Source organism: Acromyrmex echinatior, chromosome 6, assembly GCF_024713525.1.
Source record: "Acromyrmex echinatior isolate Ae372 chromosome 6, ASM2471352v2, whole genome shotgun sequence".
NCBI lineage: Eukaryota > Metazoa > Arthropoda > Insecta > Hymenoptera > Formicidae > Acromyrmex > Acromyrmex echinatior.
Genome location: NC_141857.1, coordinates 2,643,577 through 2,660,947, shown reverse-complemented (window position 1 = coordinate 2,660,947; position 17,371 = coordinate 2,643,577). Strand labels below are relative to the sequence as shown.

Here is a 17,371-nt window from a genome sequence, read left to right as displayed (position 1 = left end):
CGCGATAACCACACGGACACGCGTGGCGCGTTAAAGGATTAATTGCAAATAATGTACTGCGGCGTGATTTCGGGACTTGCGCGTCGCGACGCTTGTAAGTCCGCGTCTTAGGGGGGTTCGCGGTAGGAACATCCACGCGGGCGCCGCAATGGTCTGTCGCACCTCGTGGCGAGTGCTAAACTCATCGGACATCGATTCAACGACCGTACTTTTGAAATTTTAGCGAAGCGGATCACACCGAGAGAATGACATCGAGCAAGCTGCTGCTGTGAGTAAAATAATTGTTAATTGGTCGCCACGCCGTAACGAAAAATTATCGCGGAGTAACAAAACATTTCGATCACCACACATTTTACGTTTATTTGAATATCTTATATATAATAATATGGTATTTATTTTAACAATGTATTAGGTGTTGGAATTAATTCGTAGCGTTTTACAAGTGATGGGAAGTACTTTCATTAATGTATTTTTTAATGCTCATGTGAAATAAATAACATTCTTTCATTAAAAACGCTACGAATTAATTCCAACACCTAATATTATAATAAAACACTTTGTTTTTTTACTGTATGTTTTATTATGTTCAATACCATATTAAATTTATTATAATATTAAAATAAATGAACGTTGTTTAACTTCAACGTGTTAAGTTTAATTAAAATTGTAAACAAGTCCGCGAAATTAAAAAAAATTTTTATTGTTTTTATTAAAATGTAACTCTATCAAGTAAAACAATTTCTTTAAAACATCTTCATAATAATTACTTTTTTATCATATCTTCTTTTTTGGCATAGTTGATCTCCCTTGGAAATATTTATATGTTGAAGTGCATTGTACGTTATATTATATATTTTAATATAAATAATATAAATTGATTACTTGTAAGGAAATTCGTGAAGGAAACCAATACAATCTAATACGATGCTAATAATTAATTAATTCTTTTTCGATTATAAAATAGATTTTCATAGTATGAAAATCTACCTGTATGTAGTGACAAAGAAGTAAGATATTTAGACCCATATTCAGAACGCGCTAACGTACTATATTTTACGTCACGCATATTATAGAATTTCAGAGATAAAAGTGCGTTTTTAACTTTTAAAAGCGCGTTCTGAATACGGGTCTATATGTCTAAGAATTTTATTTCTCAATCTTATTTATTAATTTAGTTATTGCGACATTATTAAGATCATGTCCCTTCTCTTAATTTATATGTTACCTATTTTTTTATAAATAAGCATTCAAAATTTACTCCAAATATTTTTATCTATCAATTGTACTATCGTCTATCAATTGTATTATCATGCAATTCTTTAGCACAATTGATAGATAGACTAGCTATCAACTATAATGCAATTTGTAATTAAATAAAGAAATATTAAATATCATATAATTGAATATGAATAAATAAAGCATTTATTTTGCATTCATAGATAATTATAATTACATCAAATGCAAATAAATGAGACGTTTAATTTATACTCAGAGGTAACTGTAATTACATTGTTAAAAAATATTTACAATGCTTGATTTTATCGTTAAATTGCAATTGTCTGAATTTTGATAAACTTTTTTATTACATTTGTTTCATTTTAGAAATTCAAATAACTTACAATAATGTTGTGCATTTTCCATCCTGTGTAGAAAGCTGTAATATCATTCATTGTTATTCAGGTCGGCATTATTTAATACAACTTTTGTTTTATGTGCGTTCGTGAGCGCTTTGCATACCATCTTGAAATAATGAAAATTTCAATCGCATATCAAAGCCGCTTTTGACGCATAAAACCCAAAGGTGCACCTCAAGCAATTATTCGTATACCTATGCGTAGATAGCGCATCTTGTAAAAGCCTCTGAATATTTTAAGAATAGATTTCAAAGCATTTATCAAAACAGACATAATTACTCTTTGAATTTAATCGAGCACATCTAACGAGTTATTATTCATGCATATATAAATGTCAAAAGCATTTAGGGATCGTCTTGTTTCGCATAATTTAATTGCCTTCGCGTCAACTTCGTCAAATAATAACGACCTTAAAAATGATTTTGCAATAAATGGTAAGATTTTTGTCCTTAGCAAATAATTAGAGGTGTGACAAAATGAAAGTTTATTTTCAAATAGAAATAACGACGTTCAATTTATAATAATCAATCTATAATGAATAGATATATGAATAGATATATGTCTTTCAAATTTGTTTCAAATTTGTCTCTTTTTGTACAGTGACGCTTTATACATTTACACTATGCATTTTTACCAAAAAAAAATGGAAGGCATTTATTAAAATGTTTCGGAAATTTGACATTATTAACATCAAATAATATCAGTTGACTATGTTCTGAATTCTATGAATGCGCTGCGTGTTCTACAAAGAGAGATTTGACTTGAAAACAAAATTGATCGATTGTCGTTGATTGTCACAATAATCATTTATACTTAGTTTTTAAATTAATAGAACACAAATAATGAGCTGCAAATGAAGTGTGAAATGCATTTCAGGTGAGCTGATTCCCCCAAATTTCTGTTGAGCAAATTCATCCGTGCCAATGATTCAATTCGCGTTGCGCATAAAGCGATAACAATAAAAAAATGCAATTAAAATTCTTTGCAAGTAATAAAGTTTATATATCAACATAACGTTAAAGAAAAAAAAAAATCTTGCCATTTGGGCCATATATTTTATAACATTATAAAACAAAAACATTATAAATCAATGTCAAAGATTTATTTTTTATAAATTATAACAAATGTTTGTAATCTTACTTTGAAATACAAAAATTTATTAATTAAATGAATTAAATGTATCAAATGTATTAAAATGAAAATGTATTAATTAATTGTATTAATTAAATTTTAAAAATTGTATAATTCGCGATTGCTTACAGAAATAGTCTTACAAATTTTTTTATTTTATATTAATTATTTACAAATTATAAGTTGAATTGGTAGCTTACTCTCATCTCTGGGTTGATTACTTAAAATTAATGATTATTTTTTTACTTATTAATTACTTTATTATATCAATATTTCTTTCTATGTATAAAAATGATTTTTCACAAAAAAATACCGATAATATGTCCTTCATAGTCGATGAACGAAACACATTTTGCCCTATCACTCGAAACTTTATACGGCTCACTTAAAGATTGCTTCAAACGGCCCGAAAATCGGATGCAAAATGCGCATACGATCTCACAAGATTGTGATGTAACGGGGCGCAACGTTCTTCCGAAACAGTGAAGGGAACCCTCATGAACCACGGATGAATGCTGCTGAATCGGCGAGTGACAAGAGGCACTCTCCTCCACTTTTCCTTCCCATCATGATACCGGCCTCGCTTTATGCCTTAAACCGAACTCCAAACGTGCTCGTCGTTTACTCCTCTCTTTTGCAACTTTATTACATTACTTATCGTGTTTCGAATTTCACAGCAAAAATTAAAATTAATGCGGCGAGTTAATATAACGTTAGACGTCAATATAATTTTGAAAAGTCATTGGACGTTAAATATATCATCACCTGTCGTTCTGCATAGGGAGCTAAAATTCGGAAATTAAAAGTTAATGTGTCAAGCTCTCATATATAATGAATCTTGTTGAAAAATATTCGAACGTATATTCAGGATATTATTAATTTCTGATTACATGCATTAATCGATTATTATGCTTTTTCATGAAACTGACACGCGAATTTTAAAAATATTTTATATAATTTGCGGAAGATTTCGAAAGATATCGCGAGAGCAACAAGATCTCATTACACTTATGATTAGTGGACGAATATCCTCTCGCGTGTGTCGCGAGCCGCGGTTTATCGATAGCGGATATAGTCCGGTCCTTGCGCCGAAACAAAGTTCTGGCACGCAGACGATGCTATTTCGCGGTGGCTATGTCGGAAGGGCGACAGGGAATGTGGGCATAAGAGCTGAGAGAGAACGCAGCATGTCCTAGATAACTCCTTGTAACATCTTTGTAGCGTTAACGTCATTATTATGTCACGTTATACCGCTCGAGAAGAAAAGCCTCGAATACCGCGCGCATATTTTCGAAACGCCTTATTGACTTTTACTCGTGTTTGTACAAAATGTTTTTAAATTTCATTAAAAATATTAACATTTAATTATATATAAAAATAGGTATATATAAATATATATTTAATGTTATTTCAGCATACAAGATATTTTTCTTTTTTATAAAAATATAATTTAAAAGCAAAAAATACATGTATATTATATATATTAATAGAAATAAATATGAATATAAATTCCACGTCATCAGCTAGTAAAAAAATTAAAAAATTAGAAATATTAAATTAGATATCCCTAATAACACACTTTATCCGGGATATACCCTGAGGATGTCCTTAGAATGAAAGGACATACGGACATCCTTTGGACGTCCTCAGAATGTTCCATGGAGGTCTGTGCTGTTAGGGATTGCATGCGTTGTTAATTATGCAAAAGGATTGCTCTCGTTGCGACGAAAGCGTTATAAAAATTTGAAACTCAGGATCTGTTGGTGGTATTAACTATAGGTCCTCTTTAGGCTTAAAATGTGAGTGATCGATACGGATTGAAATGCATCTCTCTAGGACAGAATATCAACTTTAAAATCAAATGGAACATCTACGGTGAACAATTCCATTCACACATCTATGAAGTGCACTCATGTTCGTTAAATACTTAATGAATTTCAATTATCGACATTTAGGACCCATTCATAATGTTAAATATAATTTGACAGACATCGACATCTAATAAAATATATTACGTCCTATTTATAATTTTTATCATGTCTTCTTAATCTATTTGTGCATCTATTTAAGTTATCGTATTTCCATTTGTTGATTTTTAGTTACCACAAAAAAGAGTATATTGTTATAAATCTTCTTATTATTTCATTTAAATTATTTCTAATTTATTCGCGATTTCAATACAATTAATAATTAAGTTAAAAGATTCAATTATTAAAGCAGTAATAAAATGTATTTTAATTTTTAATTTAATGATTTTGATTAAGATTAGATTATACATAATTTACATTGAGTTAATTAATAATTTGTGTGATGTATCGAATGATTGTCATACAGTCGAGAAAATTTTTTACTACTGTCGCATTAAATAGCTCAGAGAATTCGCTTCATTTGTTAACTAATTTAATTATCAAACTGCCAGTGTAATTTTATTATTAATTAGCAAGATATTCGAGGAACACAATTGTTCCGCAATGAGCCATTTACTTTTAGACCGAAGAATAGACTTTCTAGAATAAACTTTCGTTAGAAAATACGAATTTCAAATTTTGTAGGAAACTTGTCGCTACATAATTATCTCTATACAAACAGAATATTGCACGGAATCCATCGTCAGTGGAATAATGAACATACTTCTGTGTTATATACATAGTTTCGTCATTCTCGTGCCACTCACTATGGATAAGTATCATTATTATGCATTCGAAACCAACACGACATCGGACATCGCAATACCGTCGTCATCAGAATCGTTGGAGTCGACGTTGACGATCGGTAACAGGATGCCGCGAGCTACGCTGAACGATGTTGTCTCAAAAAATATCACAATGGTTCTTGAAAATCTATTAATGAATTATGAAAACAGTCAGTTGCCCACGCATGGTAAAGGTAAGAAAAATAAGGATTAGTGCACTGAAATAAAAATTGTTGGTATTTGTAACTATAATTACATATTATTATAATTATGATTATAACTGCTAATATTATTAAAAATAACTATATGTACAGTTTTAGAAACAAATATATATAGTTGACAAAAATTACTAGAAAATTGTAGTAATCTGAATCATTTTTGTGATAATTTTATTATTTTTATAACTATAATTATGGTCATTTTAGATTGCTAATTATATATATCTGTTAGAATTATATCCGTATAATTATTATTACTAATATTATAGCAATAATAATCATAATAATCATATAATAATATATAATTACAAATACCCAACAATTTTTCTCTTAGTATAAAAACAAATGTTTTTATTAACATAATTACGATTTAATGAATTTCTGAAAGTCATAAAAAATATAAATAGATTAGATGATATCGTATCCGTGGAAAGTTTTTCTTTCTAAAAACTATATTACATCATGCAAGAGAATAAGCAAAATTTCTTCTTTACAAATTTACATGCGTATTTTTATAGTTTTTTTATATTGTAGATATGCACGTTTCAAAAATCCATTGTATTTAATTATATTTTCAATTTATTCTTTTGTCAATGCATAAATTTTCATCTTTTTACTACCGTGTTTCACAATGTTCCCACTAGAAATGAAAAGTAAAAACAAGATGAGGTCTGTGCAAAACTGTTTTTTTGTTGTTTAAAGTGTACTCATAAAAAAACATGCTATATTCAAATATTAATTACTTATTTCAAGTTTAAAATATTAAATTACTTATTTTAAACGTTCATATATTCACAAATATATCTAACAATAAGTTTATCACAAGCATCAAATTCACGAAACAGAAAGGAAAAGATATATAAAGACCATTATTTTGTCAAATGTTCGTAATATTTCAAAGAAAAGAAATGCGTATAAAACGAATGACACAATCGTATGTATTAAAAGTAATATTTAATGATTGATTTGAAAAAGATTAATTTTTATAAATGACATTAGAACATCAGATACAACGTAAATTACATACAAACGTAATAAGCGTATGTATGCATTTAATATCGATATTAATTTTATAAATACAAGCTATATTACGCTGCGGTTAGATACTCTACAATACTGAAACTACTTCATGCATTATGTCCTACACCTGCACTAATCGCAACATCAACGGAAAATAATATTGAATATAATTGAATTCCGAAGAACTGAGAAACATTGTACACGGTAGTCTAACCGCTTAATTATCGATAACTAAATAGAGCCCCAGGTTATAGTGCCAAATTAATTGCAACGGTTTGTTGCATATTAAAATTAAATTTTTAATTTTAAAATTAAATTTAAAAATGATAAGTACATATATATTCTAATTATCCGAACAAATCCGATCATCGACTTATAATTGCCGCCATTTTGGTATCCTTTGTAATTTGTTAAAACTGAATATTGTAAACTTTTTCTGGCATAATAACAATTGATAAAACTTATTTAAGCAATTTTTCGCATTTTTTCAGGCGTGCCTACAGTGGTCAAAACCAATATTCTAATTAGAAGTATGGGTCCAGTATCTGAGCTTGATATGGTAAGATTCGAAATTTCTCAATAAAGGAAAATGCATCAGCAAATGTATTTTTTCTTTTTTCCTTCCTTTTTGTTTCTTCTCTTTTTTTTATCTATGTGTGCGTGCGCGCGCGCGCGCGCGCGCGCGTGTGTGTGTGTATGCGATGTCATAAAGTATTTTAAATATCTACATCAATTTCTAATCATTGTATTACAAATCGGCCATTTATTGCAAAAATAATAATCGCTCTAATTGATCTTATTATTTTAACAATTTTATGTTATCGAAAAATTGATATAAAAAGTGCTCGAAAGAAATTTAAGCCTAATGTAATATCAGAAATATATGATATATTTATATTTAGAATCAAACTTGAACTATATGTAGCAATAACTTTTAATCGATCGTTTACTAGTGAGAATGCTATTGCTTAATTGTTAATAATAGACAGCTTTAATTAATTTTTGCCTTATTTACTTTTAAATCTGTTTAAAATCTGACTTGATGCAGTCTTAAAAATTCTTCCATCAGGATTATTCGATGGACTGCTATTTTCGGCAATCGTGGCGTGACTCACGTCTAAGCTTCCTGGGCCCGATCAAGTCCCTCAGCCTCAGCATCAAAATGCTCGAAAGGATTTGGCGTCCCGATACATATTTCTACAATGGCAAGCATAGTTACGTGCACACGATCACTGTGCCGAACAAATTGCTAAGGATCTCCCAGGACGGCGATATATTGTACTCCATGAGGTTTGTTCGCGCGTGAATTTACGCACTGTGTGGCAAATCGAATCCGATTTCGAATCCGATATCTATACGAGATATGTATTCTCGGACTTCTTTTACAAACGTCAGTGTTGTATAGACATTCATGAAAGAAACATATGAGCGATCGACGGCTGAAGAAGTTTAATTCTGTGCTTTGAAATATATATTCTATCACGAAATATCATGTGGAAATATTAGCACTGCTGCTCTTACAAAGTATATAATTATTATACAATAGATGTAAATTTTTGAGAACCAATCTGTATACGACATAAAAGGAAAATAATGTAATATAAAATGGAATTAAATATAAAATGATAGAATTTTAGACGTACAATATTAATATCACAGTTTTATTTATAAAATAATTGAAAGATAATGTAAAACTAAGTAGAAAAATTAGATATAAATATTTGATATCATAATCTATTTTCATTCATGATTCTTTTTTAATGCAGGCTCACTATTAAGGCTAAATGTCCCATGGAACTAAGGAATTTCCCTATGGATCGACAGTTTTGCCCATTAATAATGGGAAGCTGTATGTATCAATTTTTTAAATATAATTACATAGTAATATTATATCTTAGAAAGCTAAGTATCACAATATAAAAAAATTAATTTTTGAAATAAGAAAAATACGTGAAGAAAATGTTTTAATTGTAAAATTAAATTAAAGAGTTGATATATTAAAACAAAATTATATTATGTAATTTTTTTTACTTCGCAAAACAAGAAATTACATGAATTTTTATAACTTTGATTTTCACAATTTTTTGTTTTATGTTGCCCTTATTGACTTGAGTATAGTCGTACCATACTTTTGTTTTTACGATGTGATATAAAATCTGTATTCCATCTTCTTTTCGATCATTATTAATTTAATGAGTCGCAGCTCTTTATCGCTCTTTTATTGCAAGATTATTTGGAAATGCAGTATTTGGATTATTTCTAGAGATTATTTAGAAATACAATGTTTCTTATTGCACATAAATTGAGACTCAAGCCAACAGAGACGTAATTCATAAGAAAACCAGAACAAATAATATTTCATTTATACGCCCTCGCACGCCACGTTATGCTGTTCCTCACATGCATAATGTCCACCAATATTATTCTTCGGCGAGTGTTCGCAATCGTCCATGTCGAAGTTATGATCGCAATAAATTCGATATTCCTTTACGTTTCGGCTTTACGGTACACAGCAACTCCGTTTTCTATCATAACAGCTGGCATCATGGCCTATGATGCAGCGAAATATTAAAATTTATTGTCATAAGCATGCACTAGTGACGAGAAGTCTCCTCGAATCAAAATGTATGATTTAAGATTAGCCATTTGCAGAATGCGGCATATATCTACATAGAAAAAAATGTTTGGTTGAATTAATTAGAATTCTGGTGGAAAATAAACAATTCAGAATTCTAATTAAATTTACAAGAATCACAGAATCCTGATTAAATTTATTCAAATTCTAGTTGAAATAACCAACATTTAATAAAAAATTTAATAGATTTAACAAAAATTCTGGATCGTTTATTTTCCAGAATTTCAGTTAATTCAACTAAGCTATTTTTTTGTAGTTGTCGACAAATTCCTAAATATTTAGAATTGATATTAATCGAGAGATAAATATAAGAAAAAGAAAAATACATCTTGAATAATTAATTAATTATTAAATTATCTATTGAATGTTCATAGAATTTAGAATAGAATATCCTTCGGATATAAATAATTCAATTAAAGAGGAAATAAATAATTATTATAGGATGTCATTGAAGTAGATACATCTTCAATATTTCTCTGAAATGCTTCTAGTATTTTGTTAAATAATTATTTTATTTCTTTTTATTTTATTTCATGTTATATGATATTGTTACGTCTCTCTTGTTAGATGCGTATACATCGGGACAGCTGGTCTACGAATGGCAGGAAGGTTTGTCGGTGAATTTCATTCCCGGAATGGCACTGTCACAATTCGATTTAATGGGTTCGCCGTACAGGAATCTCACATTTTTTCGTCGCGAGGGCGAGTTCTCGGTACTGCAAGTATCTTTTAACTTGCAACGCCACACCGGATACTTTCTCATACAAGTAAGCGTTCATAAATCGTAGTGCTTATTGCAAATAATAAATAAATGTCTTTTTTGTGCAAAATAACAAAGAGACTTTCTTACATCAACAGGTTTATGTGCCGTGCGTTTTAATAGTCGTGCTGAGTTGGGTATCCTTTTGGATCCATCGTGAAGCGACGAGCGATCGAGTGGGTTTAGGTACTTACAATCACATTTTTATTGTTTTTATACTTGTAATTTATTTTTTAAATATAAACAATTGTTATCATAAAGAACATTCTATACTTGTTTAGTGCCTTTATCATTTTCTCTTCTCTTTACAAGCGTTGAAAATCTCATAAGTTCTAGGCACTATGTGTACTTAAACAGAAAATCCAGTCCTATGTGGATAATACTGTATTATAAATTTTCCAGGTATCACCACCGTCTTGACGTTATCGACGATAAGCCTCGATTCCAGAACGGATTTGCCGAAAGTCAGATACGCTACCGCTCTGGATTGGTTTCTACTGATGAGTTTCGGTTACTGCATCGCCACTCTCTTGGAGTTCGCCGGCGTTCATTACTTCACGAAGGTGATAATTTTACGTAATCACGATACTTTAGGTCTGTTTTCTGTGGCTGAACTAGTGTACGAGTAAAACAACGTATGAAGCCGGTGATACAGTGAATGCAAAAATACAGTGAATGCAAAAATGTATTTGTGCAAAAAAATTTTTTATAAAAAAAGTCTTATTTGTAGAAAATAAACATTAATTAGCAATTTTATATAATGAATACATTCTGTTTTAACATAAACGAACGAACTTTGCATGTATTCCTGATTTTAGAAGCTAAATTTCTCGACTATACGAATATTTTTTGAGCATCCAAACAATTTTTATCAAAACGTAAAAAGGCTAAGGAGTTAAGCTTGTTGCTTGTGTTATACAATATTTATATGTTTATTGGAATAACACTTATAAATACATATGAACGTTTCGACCTTTTTACATCAGGACATCATCAGTGTAATAAAATTATCGCTACCGGTTTTTATATTTCCGAATACAATTTTTAATCATTTTCGCTTATTTTTTAGATGATATATTTTCTATAATTAATACACTTTTTTGATATATATAATTTAAGAAATAGACATACAGTCTACATTATTCTTTATAAATAAATTGTTAATTATTCAGCAAGAAATAATCGTCAAATTAGACGTCGAATCGATATCAAATTGGTGTCGAAGTCATCGTATCGATATCGATTTGACATCAATTTGATGATTCATTTCTCGCTGGATAATATTTACTTTTTAAAAATAAAGTTTTTTAAAAAAATTATTCTTTTATGTACGAACACTTTTTACACTCACTTTAATATTATTTGTTGTTGCTACGCGAGATCGAAGGCTCGCGGCTAGTAAGGACCTTCATATGTTTACACAATGTGTTTAAGACAATGTTATAGTTCAATATGTTTAAAACAAATTACTTTGTGGAAAATTATTCAAATAATATATATTTAAAATTATTTTTACAACTTTAATTAAAAATATGCACAGATATAATTTGAGTCAATAGTATCAATCTAATTTTGAACAATTTTCAGGTTGGTAGCGGTGAGATTCCATTGGACGATGATGAATGGGAAGAATGGAAAGGGATCACTAACGAGGAATTCGAGGATACATTTCATTCGATGATTTCTTGCAGCCCTCAGGCAGTTCATCCAGAAATTATCGATACGAGTACTAGAAAGCGTGGTTCTCTCATATCCGCACTATACAATGTTAGTTCGAGATTTCAATAAAGATTACTGCAATTTATAAGGCCACTCAAACAATATCAAAAACATAATATTAATATCAATATCTTGATATTGAAGAGAATCTAAAAGATTTTTTTAAATATAGAACGTTCTTCAGATATTTCTAGACTGTTACATTGTGTGTATTCTAGCCTTCCGATAAAAACAGATAAATTTACAGAAGATTAATTTATAAATTATTAAAGTGCAAGGATTAAGATGTATCAGATGTATAATCTAACTACAAAAAAATGGCTGGAATTGAGAGGATGGCGGAATGAAAGCCTAATCACAAAATCTTAATATTAATAAAAATTAAAATAACTTGCTACTTTTTTATTATACATAAGTAGGTACACCCTGTGTATACATATGTTATATATATGGAATAAGAGAGAGATCAATATTTAACAACACAATTTTTACAATTTAAATGAAAATTTTCAAACTTTATATTAATTATTTTTTAAAAACTTCTACTTCTTACTGAAATAATTTTTAATACGAGTTCTAAATCGCTGCCAAATTTTTTGTGTGTTACTTTCGAATACAATATTAAAAATCTATAAATATTTCATTATTTTTTAATTTTTTTATATACATCTAATACAGTTTTATCTGCTATATATATATATATATATATATATATATATATATATAAAATAAATTATTCGACATATGTATATCATAAATATAAATGTATTAAAATATTTGATTTTTTTTATCAGAAACTAATAAAAAATGCCTAATTTTTATTTTCTTATAAATAAACAATTTCTCTGACAATTTCTCTTAGAATTATTTTATGAAATATCAATAGCATCGTTGCTAATTCAATTTCGTTTTTAGCAGGACGTCACATACGAACGAGACTCCTGTCATTCCATCACGGTCGCCGTTTCTTCGAAACCGTCAACGATGGAGAGGCAGACGCAAACTGAACTTATTTTACCGATATGGAGGCAGTTTCTTTATTGCTTAGCGGGAGATGAAGCTTTCAGGTATATGAATTAAGAAAAATTTTATAAATACGCGATATCGCACTACAATATGTCTCTGTTCAATTTTTATCCTAATTAATAGATTTTAATTAATATAGTTCTATCTTCTTTACATATAAAATTATATATAATTTTATATATAAAGTTGTATATATAAGTTGTATAAAATTTTATGTACAATTATATAAAATTATATATAATTATATATAATTTTATATAATTATATATAAAACATTTTTTCCCACGATTTTCTACATATTTATCTTATAAGTATTTTCTGTTTATTTATTTCTTTTTTGTTACTTCTTTTATTAATAATTACATTTGTATTGTGCGAAAGAGATACTATAATTAATATCTAAAATTACAGGCGTCGCCGGCAACGGGAAGTGGCTAGCAACTATCGAAAACGCGGCAATCGTATGTCAAAGAGATACATAAATAGCGTATCTTACATCGACAGGGTAGCGCGAATAGTCTTTCCTGCGTCTTTCGGTCTACTCAATGTCTGCTACTGGGTAGTTTATGTCACCTATCAAGAGGAATTTAAGTGGCAGGATCCGCCAATCGGATCGATAACGCCTATCTCCCATTAATGAAAATATTAATAAAAACGACAAATATCACTATATTACGATGGAGGGAAACAAGAGAGATGCACTTTTATTCGAAATTGAGTTATTAAATTTATTTTAAATTAAGTTATTAATTAAATGTATGCATATTGTCATAATTTTTTTTTACTTAAAATCATTTGTACATAATTCTATAAAGTTCTCGTAGTTGAATATGTGTTTGCGAAATGCTCTATATATGTCAATATCTTATTCGAATAGAAAAATGAGAAAAATTGAGACAAATAAAAAATTTATTTTTTTCATAAATTTTTTATTTAACTGTCACAATGAAAGTGTGTACGAATGTTAGGCAATTTTCAAAGCAGTTTCCGATTTTTCTTTCTCCTCTTTCTCTTTATCATAAATAAAAGTCTTTTGATTAACAGTCTTAGTCAAATTATTATATGAATTTATTAAGGAATAAATTTCTTAAATTAATGAATTTAGAAATAAGCAAATTAAAACAAAACTTAGCGAATGTATTGAAAAATCAATAAAATAAAAAGAAGATTATGAGCATGAGCTATTGTAAAATAAATTTAATACTTATATTTATTTATTTAATATTTAGATATATATGTAAATTGCGCCAAAATTTAGGATTAGCTTGTAATATTAATTTTATTACTTTATTACATTTGTAGATATATAACATATTTTATGTTACATATACATATATATTACATGTATATACACACATATATATATATATATATATATATATAATATTTATCTAATATGTAATATATGTATATAAAATATATATATTATTATATTAGAGTTAGTGATAGAGATAGTGTTAGTAAACATGTATATTTATTGCATAATAATAAATCTGCACGATAATTGTGTGTGTGTGTGTGTGTGTGTGTGTGTGTGTGTGTGTGTGTCGTGTGTGTGTATAATAAATATATATACGTAATAAAATATCGATTTAACAGTGCGATATAAGCTTATTCAGATATTTATATCAATCAAAATATTAATTTTTCAATGATCTTTAATTATTCCATTGTGAAAACAACGTAAATTTATCCAGAAGCTTGCCATCTTCAAAGTAACTTACAACGGACAAAAAAATAATGTCGAATACGCTTTGCCATCTTCCATAACGGACAAGAAAATAACATCGAATACGCTTTGTCATCTTCCATTGAGCCACAATACAATTCGTCGAGCAGCTAAAACGATTGGCTCTTACTTTTAGATCTGACGATCCAACAAATTTCATTCGACGTGTTCAGCATCAACGAATTGTCACGTCTCAGGCATGTAATGCCCACGGCTAATTTGCTGGGCGAAAACCAATCGTGTTCGATCCATTCAATCACCGTTCAACGCTACCGATAGCCTTACTATTATTTCCGTTAACGCGGAATCTATTGCGTCAATTGTTGTGGAAAAAGTTGCTTTCTAATTTCGATATTACGGTACTGTTCTACGAATGAATTGATCTCTTAGAAAAATCGAAGTTGACGCGATTTGAAACTAACATAAATTCATCGTTTTTTTTTCTAATGCGAACTTGGTTTTGCTATGCGAGTACAACGCGTTTTTCCTGTGTCATTTTCATAATTACACCGGTTACAACATGGTAGTTGGCTGTGATTCAACATGATACTCCGTACGTGCAAATGTGATATAAATTTAAGAATTGACACAACAGGAGTCTCACGCATTTAAATATATAATAGCTAAGTTTTAATCACAATTAATATTCTTCTATGCCTTTAGCATGCATAAAATATTTTCATTTAAAAAATATTATATGCGTATAAACAAGAAAAAATTTATCACACATTCTTAAATTTCAAATGTGTGTAGAGGATATGTGCAAAGATGTTTGTTTCTTTTTACCAATAAGTTATACATGAAAAAAATAAAAAAAAAGTTATTTCTTTTTTTTTCTATCCTTTTTAGGAATGTTATGATAAAAATATGGTTGTTTTTAATTTTTTCTAAATTAGTTTTTCACAAATGAGTGAGGATTATTTTATTTTCAATTTAATTGAAATTTTAATGAATTAAGAATACTCTGAAAAAATTTGTATGGAAATTTAAAAATATAATTTGCTTATAATGTCGTGTATTAACTTAGATATTTGAAGAACGAAATAAAAGAGAGCAAATGTTTAGCTCTACATAGAACTGCAAAAGATCATAATTATAATTACTTGAGAAATAATCTGAAATTTTTTAACACACAAAAATATTAAGTGATATATAGTGTTTTATAGAATATTTTTTGTTGCAGAATTAATGAATAATATAAACTCAGAAGATTTTAAAGAAATTCGATTTTTGTTAATCGAAAAATGGATAAAACAACATGCTCTCAAACATATAAGGAAATCGATCAAAGCATTGTCAAAATTGAGATGGAATCTGAACAAAATTTCAAGCCTGAAAATTTAAATATCAACTTTGTGGAAGTTCCCTCAATAGAAGAACATGCTGATGTTACCATTTTGCCAACGAAGTTTAAAGGTAGAAGTAAAGGCAGAGGCAGAGGTAGAGGTAGAGGTAGAGGTAGAGGTAGATACAGCAACAATTCACAAATCTCAGCCTCGCCAAAGCAAAGTTATTCCATGGATATGAAGACAACTTTGAAGAAGGATCGTTTTCGCCCGATTCGACCGAAACCTTTACAACCTGTTACTTCATCTATGTTAAGACATAAATTTGGATTGCCAATAATGAATATGGCTACTTTACCATCAAATCGTGTTATTCTCCCAAGTTCACTGAAAGAAAAAGTAACCATTGCACGCGTTACACGTGTTACACCTTTAGATGAATCTGACAAGATAAAAAATATCAAATCACCAATTAGCAATGACAACAATGTTTTGCAAAATAAAGACATTTTTAATAGCGATATTAACAGTAAGACCATTAACACAACAGTAGTTGCCAACAATAAGACTATTAACACAACAGCCGTCAACAGTAAAACCATTAACGTCAGTAATAAAAATGAAACCGTAAATATTGTACCAATAACCGATGAAAGTAAAATTATTAAAATTGTGAAAACTGAAAAGTCAAACGTAAAAGTCACAGCAAAAAGTAATTGTAATAACAATAATAACACTAATAGTAGTAATAGTAATAATAGTAATAATAATAGTAGTAATAATAAGAATAGTAGTAATATTAATAATGATAAAAATTGTAATAAATATGATACAAATTTACATACTAGTAGTAAAACAATATCCAAATCTAACAAGAATAGTATTGAATTATTTTTTGAGAGCATGGCACAGACTGTGTTGAATTTACCTAACGAAGTCCAAGCAGATATTAAAATGCAAATTTGCAAAATTGTTACCAAGGCAGAGATAGAATTCTGTGGATCTCAACTAAAACGCAAGACTAAATATTAAATTTTAAGCATATATTAATAATATTTACTGTTATCAATCCAGTAAACGAGAATGGATTGAAATTAATTGAAATGGATTCAGATTTTCAGAAATATTGATTCACGCATGTTAAAATGAATGTTTTTCAATTCAAATGAATATTTTTATTCATTTATAGGAATTGCATGGAGCATATTTATGCCTTTCAAAAATAATGTTAGCTTTTTCTACTATGCAATGTGAATATTGTTCAATTCAAAATTTTGAGTAGAAAATATAGTTTTTCAATCCAATTGCATCCAATTGAATCTAATTGAATTCAAAAAAAGTATTCGCTATTTAAAATACGCATTCGGATATAAAAAAATTTCGATCTATTTTAATTCTCGTTTGCTAGGAAATTAAAGTTTGTATTCAAATTACAATTTCTTTTACATTGACTAAATTTTCCAAGATGTAGAATAGGCTTGGAACCAAGTTGCACATTTCGATTTTGCCTACCGTCATCCC

The 17,371-nt window shown here is 28.8% G+C and overlaps 2 protein-coding genes across 3 annotated transcripts; both read left to right on the top strand.

The window, feature by feature from the left end:
* The first annotated feature begins 146 nt into the window (after positions 1-146).
* LOC105145386 (gamma-aminobutyric acid receptor subunit alpha-1) lies at positions 147-13,971 on the top strand. Of its 2 annotated transcripts, XM_087407282.1 has the most exons (11): positions 147-268; positions 5,416-5,651; positions 7,187-7,254; positions 7,765-7,985; positions 8,462-8,544; positions 9,898-10,097; positions 10,189-10,276; positions 10,493-10,653; positions 11,678-11,857; positions 12,728-12,876; positions 13,247-13,971. In XM_087407282.1, the coding sequence occupies exons 1-11, from the start codon at positions 246-248 to the stop codon at positions 13,470-13,472; spliced, it is 1,635 nt and encodes a 544-aa protein (XP_087263408.1). In that variant the 5' UTR covers positions 147-245; the 3' UTR covers positions 13,473-13,971. The 2 variants fall into 2 exon arrangements, with proteins under 2 accessions (XP_087263408.1, XP_087263407.1); XM_087407281.1 differs by lacking the exon at positions 147-268 and having other exon boundaries at positions 5,372-5,651.
* Positions 13,972-14,900: 929 nt separating this feature from the next.
* On the top strand, positions 14,901-17,342 carry LOC147909267 (uncharacterized). Its single transcript, XM_087407283.1, has 2 exons — positions 14,901-15,117; positions 15,748-17,342. Exon 2 carries the CDS (start codon positions 15,809-15,811, stop codon positions 16,880-16,882), a length of 1,074 nt encoding a protein of 357 aa, XP_087263409.1. The 5' UTR covers positions 14,901-15,117; positions 15,748-15,808; the 3' UTR covers positions 16,883-17,342.
* Positions 17,343-17,371: the final 29 nt, after the last annotated feature.